A 13,938-nucleotide genomic window follows, 5' to 3' on the forward strand; every position below is an offset into this window, starting at 1 on the left:
GTATTCTTCGCCGCCTTCCCCCGTAAGTCACTTTATACTACGGCATGCCAACTGTACGCTAACAACCCCGAAAAAAACAGGCAGTTAAATTCCTCAACCAGTTTATCCCTCATTCACAATATGTATCGGGTGTTCGTTGAGTACTACTACTAGTTTGGCCGTGGGCATTAGTGTGACAATCTGACGGTGTTCTTGAGATAATTAATATAAAATTTTAATGTAATAAATACTATGCTTTAATTTCACTCAACTATATAAAAAGAATGATAAAATTTGGAATAATTAATAAAACATAACCTAATAAGGTTATAAATTTTTACATCCTGTAAAACTGCTCTGTCACGTAGCGCTTTTACAAGAAATGAGGATGTTTTGCTTCCTTTCTCCACGCCTCGTATCTTAGAATTTTGCACTCCATCTAGTCGAATGACACATCATTTCGGATAATCATGATGGTGCAGAAAAGAGGGATAAAGAGGCAGGTTCTCAGATGCTCGAGGCAGATCATTCCAAATAGCCTTGAGGACACGAGCCATAGGACCGGCCGTTCAGCTATGATCTAGCCACATAGACTCCTTCAAGATAACCACCAAGTAAAGTCAGTCAACATGAATAACGAGGTAATATGATTATTGTAAAACTCTCTCTCTCAGTAGAAAGGATAGATCCTAGTCTCGCGATAGGATATAAGTCCTGTATTTTTCATGTTTTACATCTGTATTTATATTATTTGCTAGTATTATTGTTACTTCTAATCAAACTATCTACTATAAGAGGAATGTCCCTAGTTCTAGGTTAGACTTATGTTTTATGTTTTATTATTATATTATTTGTCCTTGTTATTTTGGTCTTCTGTAATTAAATTGTTAATTTTATATTATATAACTTTCGTAGTTGAGTATTTATTACTTATGCACAACCCACACAGAATCTTACCACTCGGGTTCTGTTAAAAATTAAGCCATCCAGTGACAAAGTGAGCAGGTCTAACTGATCTGACGATTAGAGGGCCTGGACCCTCGTCCGTATTCTCACATTACGTTCTTCTATATATCAAGTTATTTCTAGTTAATTAATTAAAGTTCAAAATAACCAAGACACCGTGTATTAACGCATAAAACGCAGTTTTTCGTCTAGTGTGCCAATCTGTAACCTGTGCCACTACGGGTTCAGTCGTGTAACCGAAGATAATCGATAGAGTCGCCCAAGCTGCCTTACGGAGTTGTAATTGCCACTGCCCTGGGGCCACATTCGATCGACCATAAAAGAAACTAGTACTTTTGAAACCGTGCTTGTAGTTATTAGTAGTAATTCAAACACAAATAATTATCGTATTTATCTTCAGGCACTTGGCAATACTCATCATCAAGTTTTATTCAGTCAAATTCAAACACAAATAATTATCGTATTTATCTTCAGGCACTTGGCAATACTCATCAAGTTTTATTCAGTTGACTGAATAAAACTTGATGATGAGTATTGCCAAGTGCTTGAAGATAAATACGATAATTATTTGTGTTTGAATTACTACTAATAAAAGAAACTACATCGACGCCCAGGTTTTCGAAACTGCCGATCGTTCTAGAAAAAAAAAATGTTTTGTATATTGGATGTCACCTTTATGTTAAAATAAACGGTTTTATGTTAGACACGGTTTATGTTATGTTATGTTATGTTATGACTGACAGTCTCTTTCACTACGCCCTACTTACAAATAAACCATAGACCATCACTGACACAAAATTAATTGATTTCCTCTAAAAATTGGCAAAACACTGGTGTGCAAGAGGTGGGATTTCAAGTCCCCAATCTCCATCAGGTCTGCTACCTTAGATTTCTATTACAGTCGATCCCATATAACGCGGTAGATACGTTCCACTTCGGTAGATACATTCCACTTTATACGAATTTCGCGTTGTAGAAATCCTTAAATACATGAGCCAATTACAGTTCCACACGTGTGCAGTTTACGGACTACGGCTGTTTAAAAAGTTTTCTTCAGTGAAATTAATCGATTCTAAACTAATTTGACTCAACATTTCCAAAACATGTATAATTTTTTGGGAATAATCCGTATAAACTATGCTATAAACAAAAAATTGTAGGATTACTTACCGAGTGTGCACCGTTCGACAACGCCATTGCTTAAGTTTGTTTTCGTCGCGAAGCGGCGCACCAATCGTCAGGCGCGTTTTCTGATAAGTTATTTTTCTGCGAAAAATTCGTTGAACTTTGGAGACATCATTAATAGATATTATTTTTGTGACCGTTGAATAAGAAATGTTTTTTCACAAGAAATGTATTAAATTACAATACTGTATTAGACTTACAGTACCTAATTTATATACTGTACAGACAATAGTAAACTCAACTTACCCGCCTTAACTCTCTGTAGCGTGTAAGCAGTTCGGCTGCTCGTCCACCATTGGTCCACATTCGACCAATTTTGTCGCGACACGAGTCGGCGATGACGTTTTACCGCATTTTACGAGTCTCTGTTAGCGTCTTTATAAGAATACGGTCGCAATTTTTTCGCCGCGATATACGAACCCGCGTTATAGGGGGTCTACTGTATTTTGTTTATAACTGTAGACAATATTAAACATGGGTATGAGGTCAAAGTATACAACAGGACAAAATCAGCAACTGAGGAATGAAGAGTACGGATTAAAAGTATGAAAATCTTTCATTCAGATTGCAGGCATCATCTTACAACATGAAAAAAGTCGAAAAGGATGAAACATACACCTAGAAAAAAAATTCAAAGTAATGGACTTCAAATAATGTTTGCAATTTTGTTTGTATTGATATTAGTGTAGGGAATATTTCGATATATTTTAATAACTCACTTATATACCTCAGAAAATATTTTTGATTTGACAGCAATTTATCTTAAGTAAAGTTGTGTCCCCTTTCGTTAAACACTTAGCTTCACCGACAATATTTTTATTGTGCTAAATTAAGTATAGGCCTACGTTGTCATTTAAGTAAGTCCATTCTTAGTGTTAATAGCGTATAATTGATGTTTTGTATGAAATTACACAGTTTTTGTTTCAACGGACATTTTTACTAATTTACATTATTTAATAACATAATTCGCTCTTTCTGCTCTGTAGATTCTATGTGAGCGTTTTTTCCGGTCTATAGTGAATTCAGTTACATCCACAATATACATTTCCCATATCACGTATATCAAAACCATGGTGCTATATTGGTGAGACAGACCACCTCCAAAAATTTTTGGGATTGCTCTTTGGGATTAAATCCTAGATTTCTAAGAGCAGTAAACAGAATACTTAATATTCTCATCCATTCAGCTGGATTTCTTCGGTAACTTATGATTTATGCTTAATTTTACTGTACTATAAATACTATACTAATTACACCGTATTGTCTTTAGATTTAAATGAAGCAAAATAAATAAGATTTTTAAAATGTCACCTATTATTAGGATCGATTTTCCGGCTTGGGGGTACTGACACATAATTTGCTCAAAACGAACGACTCACTTTGAGTTAGTCACAATTATTTTCAGAAAATGTTCGAGAAAATTTTACTGAATACCGTATTCTGTGATAAAATTTAAAAAAATAATTAATTACCTGCAAATTCTGGAGCTAAATCAAGAACTATTGCAGTATCCCCCGAATTATTAAAGCCGAAACATCCCATTCCAACCATTAAACAAATAATTACATTTGTACTCTCGCATCCTTGAAATGAAATCGCTAAGATGCATGCTGCCGGACCAAACAAAGCTACAATATAAATATTTAATTATATAATGCCAGAAATTTTAGAATTTAATTTAAAACTTACGATATTGCGGTTCCTTACCAATTCCTTCGGAAAATTTTCTAATATTAGTTATACTTAAATAGTCACGAGATTTCATAAAATCAGCAATAAAACCACAAGTAAACATAATTATAGCATCCAGAGAATACACTAATGCACTCATTATTCCATTCTAAAACACAAATAATATACATAAATTTGTTGATATAAGACCAAATTTATATATAGAAATCATAATTTATGTATAGAAATCAACATACCTTTTGGATAGAGAAGTTCTGAATGATATGTAAGTATGATGGAAATTTAGTCAATATTGCATTATAACCGAAACCCCAACAAATTTTCGTCAAAGCTACTATCCACACTGCTCTGGATGTTAAAATTTGTTTCCAGGGTATATTCACCTTCTGTTTTAAGTACACATGTATTTACGAAAGCTTAGTCAATAAAGTAGAATAACAAATGATATTACCGTTTCTCTTGAAGAGATGTTTGGTAAGCTTTCGTTAAGAAATGCCAATTCTTTCTCAGATATTCTGGGATGTTGTTGAGGTCTATCATAAATTGTGAACGTAAGACATAAAGGAACGACAATCCCACATATGCCTGTTGTAAATATATAGATTAGAAATGATACTGTCGCACTTTAGCATTGAAGAAACAATCGTATTATTTATGTTCACCGAAAGAGTAGAAACTGAAAGACCATCCTTTATGTTCACAGAGATATCCTGCTGTCATTAAACCAACAACTGAACCGAGTTGATTACCACAAAAAGAAATTGAGGATAATATTGACTTTTCGTTTTTTGGACTCCATCTTCCTAATAGCGTAAAAGTTCCGTGAGATATAAGTCCCTGCAATAAAATAATGTTCGAATAGGATGCTATAAATGAGGTTTGCAATGACAATAGTAAATTTTATTCTTACTTGTGCTAATCCGACAATGGCTTGACATAACGATATAACTGACACGCCGACATCTGCACAAAAGGGTGTCAAAATGATCAGTATTGAAGATAAACAGGAAAAAATTATGACAGTTTTCTTTGGTCCAAGTGAAAATGTAATGGATCCTCCTGCAAGTTGAGCTAACACCAAACCATAGAAATAACTTCCTAGTATTATTCCTTGAGTGGGTTGTGTCCATACATAAGACCCCTAAATATAAATGTAATAAGTGGTTTATCTAAATATATAAAATTACTTGTTTGACTGACTGACTGGATGACTCACGGATTCATCATCGCCCAGAGCAAACCGCTGAACCTAAAGAGGTGAAATTTGGTACACAGTTAGGGTACGTCATGAAAACGCACACTAAGAACGGATTTTTCGAAATTTCCCCGCGGGGGAAAGGGAGAGCATTAAGGCTTAACCGGAAAAACGGCTTCTACTGCACTATTTTAGATGCAATTTTTTTGTTTTTATCTGCGTTTTAGTAGGGTATGCCATTAGAATGCACACTTTGAACAAATTTTTCGTAATTCCCCGCGGGCGGGAGAGGAAGAAAATTTAGTCTTCATCGAGTACTTAGGTGTATTAAATTAATAACATTTCAGATATTGTTATAAATATTTTTATGTATTTCGATTTTAAAAATGTTCGAACCGTTTTAAATTCGAATTTGTTATTGCATATACGATTGTAAACGTTCCAGAAAATTGTTGTAATTGAAAATAGTCGTTTGATTCTCGAAAATTTTCATTATTCTCAGCGGTAGGTGTTACATAACAATTACTATGGTTATTGAAATATTGAATATAAATAGGGTTTGCATGCAAAATCCTCGCGGGCAAAGCGGCGGATAACAGCTAGTATTTAATATAATTGAAGCTTTACGAATTAAATCACGCAGATTTTTCCAGTTACAGCTAAGGTATTTCTTTCATTTTATCTTTGTTTATTCGAACATTTTTTAATAATAATATTAAAATGATTTGAATTACTAACTGAAATTCAGAAGAAAATGTGTAATTTCGGTGGCTGACTTCATTAATATTTTGTTCAGCTTTTAATCTGCTAAATGTCCAACCTTTAAATCCGTGCTTTTGTAAGCCTTGATAAAAACAAAATGAATTAAAATATGAATTTAAAATGATTATGTGAAATACGAAATTAATTACATTTCCGTTGTATTCATTAATTTATTTAAAGACAATTATTCCGCGATATATAAACACATTTTGTATACAACGTTTGTTATTAGTCACTGATATTTGTTAGTAATTTATGCATATATTCTATATTTAAACATTTACCTCTTTGTAGATATATGTAGAATTTTGTTGATAGGTTTTTGGACATTCTGTTGAAGACGTGGTATTATACTCGTGGATAGCTGAATGATTAACCATGGCTAAAATAGCGATACTCAGTACAGATCTTTGGCAGTACGCTATTGCATGTATAAAAAATGTAGACAATACCAATACATAACGAGCTGGAACAGGAACTGAAGTAAAAACGTTCGTGAGATTTCAACAACTGAAGTTAAAATTTCAATGAATGTTAAGAATATAAATGTTAGATTTTATAATTAATTCAAAGCTTGAAATAATAATTACAACATCTACATATATCTATAAATCTATTAAAGAACCATTTCTCAACTTCAAATATAATATAAAAATTTCATAAAATATCGTAACAGATGGCATTATCAAATGTATCTGGCTGCTGGATTTTTTATGTATTTGTACCAAAGTAGTGACACTAATGGATTACTAAATGTATTTTGTCCTAAAACTTTCATAAAATAAATAAATAACATTATCTGTCATCTTTTAATAATTATTACGTTTGGAGGCAGGCAGACAAATAATGCATCGCATCTGATATGTTACTCTTCTAGCTGCGAAAAAACACCAAATATCAAGGAAAAAAAGATATTTATGAAAAATAATTATTTCAAATTGTTTTTTATTTCAATAATTAATAAAAGTTTTCGGAGTTACGCATATTTATGAATTAATTTTAGAACATTCTTACCTTTATGTATCATATTTATATCGTAAGATAAATAGATTCACTATTTGAAATGGTTAAAAATAAGTTTGAATCTTTATTTGTTTATCCTATGATACTAGGTTTACTTTAAAAAATTGATTCCAGTTAGAGTTTTCTTATTCTTCTTCCTTTTTCCTTTTCTTATGATTCAAAGTAATGTTGAGATCTTTTTATTATTATAACGATGGATTTACATTCTTCTATTGACGACTAATAATGCTTCAAAGTATAAATATTATAAGAATAATTTTCAACATATCACCACGAGTGGAAGAAGTAAAGCAACAGGTATACTGCAATATAAGAAAAATATATTTAACGCGTTTTCTAAAATATTTTTATTATATTTTTAGTAAAAATTTATTCGTACATAACTAAAAGAAATATCAGTTAATAGTCGAGTTTAAAATATAATTAACTGGCAGATAAGCCCGGTTCCTCGAGCAAAAAATAACAACAAACATTGAAATTATCAGATTTTTCGACTTGTAATTCTATTATTGCATTATATTATAGTTTTTGTTTTATATAACTAAGAATATCATTTTGCTTGAAAGTTTAAAACACTAAGTTCCCAATGTCACGCATCTTAAAAATTCTTTAAATTGTGTACAGTAGAGAAATAAAGAATTTTCGAAAATATGTTACATAGGGGTTTATTATACCCGTGAAAAATCTAAATTAACTTCTATAGTTATATAAATCAATTACTATAATATAACAAACATTAAAACGAAAATCATATAAAGAGTTTGGTTATTTCATCCTACCATTGTCATGTTTATCGCCATAGTTGGATGGTACAAAATGTCAAGATTTCATTTGTGAAATTGACACCAATTAAAAATGTGGTATCTTAAGTTTTTTAACGTATGATATATATATATATTTTTAATGTCAACTCTAAGAATCGGTAACATACACAGCTGCGTATCAAACAGTAATCTGCCAGTCAATCAAATTTCTCAAAAAGCCGGACTAAATATTTAAACTCGGCAAACTCGAAAACCAATTAAAACATATTGTATGCTGGCCAGTAATTTTGTATTATGTAATTGTCGAATTCGAATGGAACCATAACGCTGGTCCTATAAAAAGAAGGGATGTTACAAAAGGGGGTTGAGTAATTCGAGCAAAAGTAGTCGTTCACATTCTCCTGGAAGAGAGGATGGTCAACGACCACCAATTAAGACTGGTCTACTCTTAATATTTGAAAAGTAATCCGTGTTAGACAGGTTGTAATGGCCTGTATGTCACCGAGTTGCTAACCTTATTGTCTAAAAGTCTTTATACGACTTGTTTAAATTAGGACTGTGGAATCGTGTAAAAATCTACCAACTTGAACTCTGATCAGAGGCAGACTTGTTACCAAAAATCAGTAAATTCACGTAGAACTTTTGTTCGAATTTTTAATTTAAACGAAATAAATTTTAAAATATTCATCGATAAATATTGCAAATACATTATTGTTTGTATTCTGTTAATTACATTTAATGACGAAGATTCTTTCTTTAATGGCTTGAATGCACGCCAGTATATTATTAATCAAACCCGGAATAACATCACAATCTTATTGCATCATAATTTCGTATATCATTCTCAGTGTTTAAGTCTGTTCTTTTACTATATTGGCTGTTATGTACAAATTACAAGGGAAAGTATGGGAATCGTGTCAAATTTGACTCTCCGAGTTCTTTGCAAATCTTTACGTCATGAGTTTCCGAATCCAAAATCGTCAAAATATATAAATTTGGTTGTGTGTTGGCATCTACGTCGTTAAATATCTAGGGTGGGGTAACGATTAAAAAAAGGAAATTTGGCAAGGTAAATCGTGTATAAGGGACATTAATGCTATGAAATTTTGGTAGTAATAGATGAAGAATGGTGAGTAGAAGGTCATCGTGTGTCATATTCTCGAGAAGACTAAGATTTCATTTAGATTTTACTCTCTATTAGTATTTACAATTTTTTTTTTAAATATAAAACTCAACAATAACCTCAAAATTAAGTTGTTAGCCATTTTACAATTATCAATAATATATACATTTCTGCTAACAAAATCTGATAACAGATAAAGCCACACACAATTTTTCATTTTGATTAATTTTTTGATACGATTTCATAACATATAATTCAGTTACAAAAACTCTTCTGCGACATTCACGTTTATATAAAAGTTTCTGAAATTCGAAAGTTTTTCTGTTTTCTGTGATATTTCAGTTTTATGTAAAAGTTATCTGACTTAGCCCTAAGAAAACCCATCAGCTGATCCGATGTTGCTGCACATGAAGATTGATTTTGCAGGTGTTGAGTCACAGGTGGATCGTCGATAATGTAAAACTGTCATTATATATCGCTGCTATGACTATATTTCGTCGAGACTTGTGCGATTCATTCTATTTACTTGTCCAACGGTTGACTTTCTGTTCCTTTAACAATAGGTTGTTTAATTTAGCACTTGATTGTTATAATTCTCGAACATTTGTTGCTAGTAAAAGTGATATTCAATCGGTTTTCTTATCATGACAGCAAAAATAGGATTTAGAATTTCCTTAAATTAGTGCAAAATCAAGCTTACGATCCTCACAACTGTATTTGTGCGGCAAATAACTTTCTGTTCGATATTACCGACAATTTTCCATTTATCCTGCACTGTTTTAAAGTTAGAAAAATTTGAAAATAAAAATAAAAATATGTTTTATTAATTTTTGATGAAGATAGGCAGTGACGGCACGAGGCAAGTTTTATGATGGAGAGAGATCCTATTATGGCGCTCCCTTGGTTGTTTCTAATTTATACCCTTTAATTTTCTTTACCACTGAGGCGCCAATTGGGATTTAGCGCCTGAAGCTGCTGCTCCGTTCGCCCTATGGTAGGGCCGGCTCCCCCCAGGTAAGGAGCTGAGCCTGGACGTGGCGGGGAGGCCAGGCGGTGAGAGACGACGGGTAATGGGGTCCCGAAAGTATCGTCTTGTTCTCGATCGTTAGTGGAGTCTTATGACTCGAGCCAAAGGTTCCAGAGGTGTCAGAACATCATGGGCTTTGGGTCTGTACACCAAGCCTTTATATGCTTGCTGTCCGATTGTCGTCTACGGAGGGGACGACTCTGGCGGGGTTTCAAATATCTCCCAAAACTGGAACCTAACCCCGTTGGAGCGGACGGCTATAAGAGCTGCTAATTGGCATTGTGGCATGCAGACTCACACTTAAACAGAAGGGAGACTGGTGCGGTCAAGGCACGGGGCTGTTCCTAATAGTATCGGCAATAGGAGGGCCAAAATGAGCCCTCAGTAAGTCCGGAGCTGGGGAATAGTCGCTGTAGCCGTAGCTAATATAGCTCCTAAGGAGGACTTGTCTTTGGACGAGATATGCGGAGTGTAGTTGTTTGGGCTTGTCCGATGGAAGTTGGCGACTCTGCCGATGAAAGTTGGTAGCCCTGCCGACGGAAGCGTAGGCACCCGTTGGCCTGCGGTGGGATGGCATTCGATAGGGGCGCTGCTGAAACGTGGTAGGGATCCTTCGCTTCGGCGAACGGTCCCGAGTCCCCCTACTGGCGACGGTTAAATCGTCTGCTTGTAGCGAGATGCACATTGTACCCTGGGCTGATGGGTTATATCCCTGATAATACACATTGGAGCACGCAGGGAACGCCGAAATTTCTGGATTCAAATCCCGCGTCGGTACAGTGACCAGAGGCCATGGATTTGACAATCCGTACCCTCTGGAACCTGAGACACACAAAGCGAACTCCTGCATCCACCCGGTGGCACGGGGCCGATGTTTCACGATAAAGACAATTGAATGCAGTCGACTTAATCTTAGCCCGTGGTAACGCAGACCACGTAAAACTCTTTCTGTCCGGTAAAAGAAGAACCAGCATCCCAAGAGGAAGACCGGATTTTGCACACCCGGTGCTGGCTTGGGGGCCACGGCCTGCATGCCGAAGCCAGTGGGGCAAGGAGTTGTACTCCCGTAGCCGAAGCCTCGCTGGTGGCCAGGGGGTAGCGCCTACAGTGGATTGTAGGACCCTGCTAGCTGGTATTTATCCTGACGGGCAGTTGGCAGAGCCACTCCTCGGACATAGGGCCAACTTCCTTATGTCCTTGGGAGGAGTGGTGCTTAAAGGCCTGACGTTGCGTTGGATGGCCGTATATGATCTCGGAGGACTAGAAATGGGAAGAGCGTCTCCTAGTAGGGATGATGGGGCGGCCCAAGCCGAGCAACCAGCTGGGCTGGGGTAACCTAGGGTAGGATGCCATTTAAATGGGTAGCTGTCCCGGCAGCGGGCTAAGCAGTGACGACCCGGCAGTAAGAGGGCCAAAATGAGCCCTCAGTAAGCTCAAAGTCAGAGCTGGCTCTTAAACGCATACTTTGATTCTCGAACGGAGTCAGGGCACCCGTGAAACGTCGGGATCACCCTAATCCCCTCTTTATCTTTTAATTTCATGATGACAAACAAAGAAATAGAGTGCGTTTGTTCTAAGGGTGTGTCTCGTGCGAACGATATACCCAGCGGTTCTGGTAATCAAGAAGCTAAAGCTATGGAGGAAGTTAACGCAACAGGCGGTGTTACGGCGAACACCGAACCTAAGGAGAGGAGGACTTTGTGGTCACGCAAGCCCGCCAATGACCAGTTGCGAGAGCCCTGTGATGGGCAAAAAGATACGGTTCCCGTATCGATCCTCACAGGGACCAGTGACTCCGATTCATAGTCAACTGGATCCAGTTCTGGGGAAATCTTTGATTCTGCCTCCTCAGGAGGAGAGGGGAGCGAATGGAAGCCCGCACCTACGAACAGTAAGACAAGGCACCGACAAAAGCGGGCATGGGCGGCCAAAGCTAAAGCAGGAAAACCCACAGGCGATAAGCACAAGGGGGACCCTGTGAAAGCTGTGGTGGCCATAGCGGAGGAAAAACCTTCTGCTAAAAACAAGGGCGGGTCGAAGAAAAAAGGCCCTACCATAGCGGCACCCGAGAACACAAGTTCGGGAGCCAAGGCTATAACGCCGTTGTCGCTGCCTGTGGAAACACGGGATAGGCTTGGCACGGCCAAAGATAGGCGAGTTCCACTCGATGGTATCCACGAGGAGTTGAGCAAGCTCCTCGGGAAAACTGACAACTGTTGCCAGAAATCAACGTGTGCAACCATTTACAACCTTTTCAGCAAGGTTTCCGCCATCATAGGGGCTCAAGAAGCTGAGATCGCCTCGCTTCTAGCTGAAAACACAACCCTATGGGAGGTCGTGCGCGGCGGTAAAACGCCGCTCCCATCGCCTTCAGATGCAGCCAAAGACGACAAAGCAGTACTTACTGGTGGCGCGTCCTACACCGCTATTTCTGCCCGGCCGGCCCGATTAGCTAGCCAAGACGGGTCGCGGGCAACTGCTAAGCCACGTAGGGTTCAATCCACGGAGCATACGCTTCTGGTCTACCCTACAAATCCGATGTCAATCGATCAAACAAAATCGCTCCTACAAGCTAACATAAATCCGACCAAGCTTGGAGTCAGCATTAAAAACGTTCGCCGTATTCGCAATGGAGGCGTCCCGGTAGAGGTTGCAAGGCACCTGGACGTATCCACGATTGTAAAGGAATTGACGGAGGGCCCATTGGCGCTCAAGGAGGCGGTCAGTTGTAGACTGCCCCAAAAACGCCCGCCTAGGGTCATTGTCTTCAATGTCAGCCCGGACATCAAACGAGAGTCCCTCGTGGAGACCATCATTAGTCAGAATAGCATCGAGGTGGAGCCTGGGGCACTCTAACTTCGTTTTCCCCTTAAGGGAAAGGGAGGCCTTATCAATTGGGTTCTAGAGGCTTTCCCGATGGTCTACCGCAAGCTCCTGCAAAGGGGAAAATTACGCGTTGGGTGGACTCGCAACCGGGTGAAGGGATATTTGGCAATCACCCAGTGCTACAAGTGCTACGGTTTCAACCACGTAGCGAAGGGCTGCTCGGCGGGAGCCCAAGCTTGTAGCAAGTGTGCCGAGGGCCACTCCTACAAGGAGTGTAAGGCCACTATGCTGAAGTGCATCAACTGCACCAAGGCAAACGGAAAGTTCGGTCTGCAGCTGGGGATTGTCCACTCAGCAATGAGTGCCAGCTGCCTGTGTCACACGCGGGAGCTCGAAAGAGCTCAGGCCAGAACTGACTTTGGTCAGTAAAGAGTTAGTGCCTCCTACCAAAATCTGCTTTCTATTACACACAGCAGAATAATAAGTGTGGCTGCAAAATATTGCAGTTCAATGCCGAGAAGTGTCGCGCCGCAACCGCCCAATTAAAGGTGGAAGTAATGGAGTGGGAGATTGATATCATCCTGCTCCAAGAGCCGTATCTAGCATTTGGAAAAGTTGGTGGTCTCTCACTACAATGGAGCATTTATGCCCAAGAAGGTGACGATTGTCGAGCTACAGTTATACTCACACGAAGGGATGTTGATGCATATGCTTTCCACGTCTCTCCTCTCATGGTGGCCGTAGAGATACGGATACCTTCATGTGCTTGGACTGTGATATCCGCTTATCGCCCGCTGTCATTAAAACTGGGAGACTTTCTGATTGACCTCGAAAGGGTTGTCCGGCCCCACGGTCAGGTTGTCTTGGCTGGTGATTTTAACGCCAAGCACTCACTGTGGGAATCTCCTGTGGACGATCCGGACGGGAACATGATGAAAGAGACGGTGGAGGGGTGGGGTATGCACGTCCTGAACGATCCGTTTGGGATTGCTACCTTCTCGAACTGTAATGGTGAAAGCTGGATTGATCTAACTATTGTTAGTGGAGCTATGCTAAGACTGACCTCTCAGTGGGAAACGATCGATGCGGAAAGCTGTAGTGATCATCGCTTCATCTCTTTTGAGGTGTCGAACGGCTCGATTGCCTGGCCGAGCTGCCGCTACAAGCTGACTGCCGGAAACCGCGATCGTTTTAGCAAATGCCTCAAGGAAAAGACAGCCGATATCGCCACTCAAGTCTCTAAGGATGAGAGTGTCGAGGATCTGGAGGATGTGGTGGCAAACTTAACCAATGCGGTCAGAGGAGCAGGAGACTGCACACTCGCGCAAATGCGGCCCCACAAACACCGGTCAGTTCCCTGGTGGACCCAGGAACTGAGTGTCCTTCAGAAGCGTGT

At 38.5% G+C, this 13,938-nt stretch overlaps 2 protein-coding genes across 2 annotated transcripts in view; one reads left to right on the forward strand and one right to left on the reverse strand.

Moving 5' to 3' along the window:
- LOC111614799 (sialin-like) overlaps positions 1-6,174 on the reverse strand; it is a 26,378-nt gene extending 20,204 nt beyond the window's left edge. Inside the window, exons 1-7 of the mRNA XM_023356162.1 lie at positions 6,064-6,174; positions 4,733-4,963; positions 4,485-4,659; positions 4,274-4,407; positions 4,059-4,208; positions 3,838-3,970; positions 3,603-3,758 (exon numbers count right to left, since the gene is read on the reverse strand). Of these exons, the coding sequence (XP_023211930.1) occupies positions 3,603-3,758; positions 3,838-3,970; positions 4,059-4,208; positions 4,274-4,407; positions 4,485-4,659; positions 4,733-4,963; positions 6,064-6,159 (1,075 nt within the window). The 5' untranslated portion in view covers positions 6,160-6,174. The remainder of the gene's footprint in view (positions 1-3,602; positions 3,759-3,837; positions 3,971-4,058; positions 4,209-4,273; positions 4,408-4,484; positions 4,660-4,732; positions 4,964-6,063) is intronic.
- Positions 6,175-13,099: 6,925 nt separating this feature from the next.
- On the forward strand, positions 13,100-13,890 carry LOC111614800 (the record flags this gene model as incomplete). The annotated part of the gene is made up of 1 exon (XM_023356163.1): positions 13,100-13,890. A coding segment is annotated over exon 1 (791 nt), but the record flags the coding sequence as incomplete, so codon positions are not given.
- Positions 13,891-13,938: the final 48 nt, after the last annotated feature.

This window comes from Centruroides sculpturatus, unplaced genomic scaffold (genome assembly GCF_000671375.1).
Source record: "Centruroides sculpturatus isolate CEXI.00-Female unplaced genomic scaffold, Cexi_2.0 scaffold1847, whole genome shotgun sequence".
NCBI classification, from domain to species: domain Eukaryota; kingdom Metazoa; phylum Arthropoda; class Arachnida; order Scorpiones; family Buthidae; genus Centruroides; species Centruroides sculpturatus.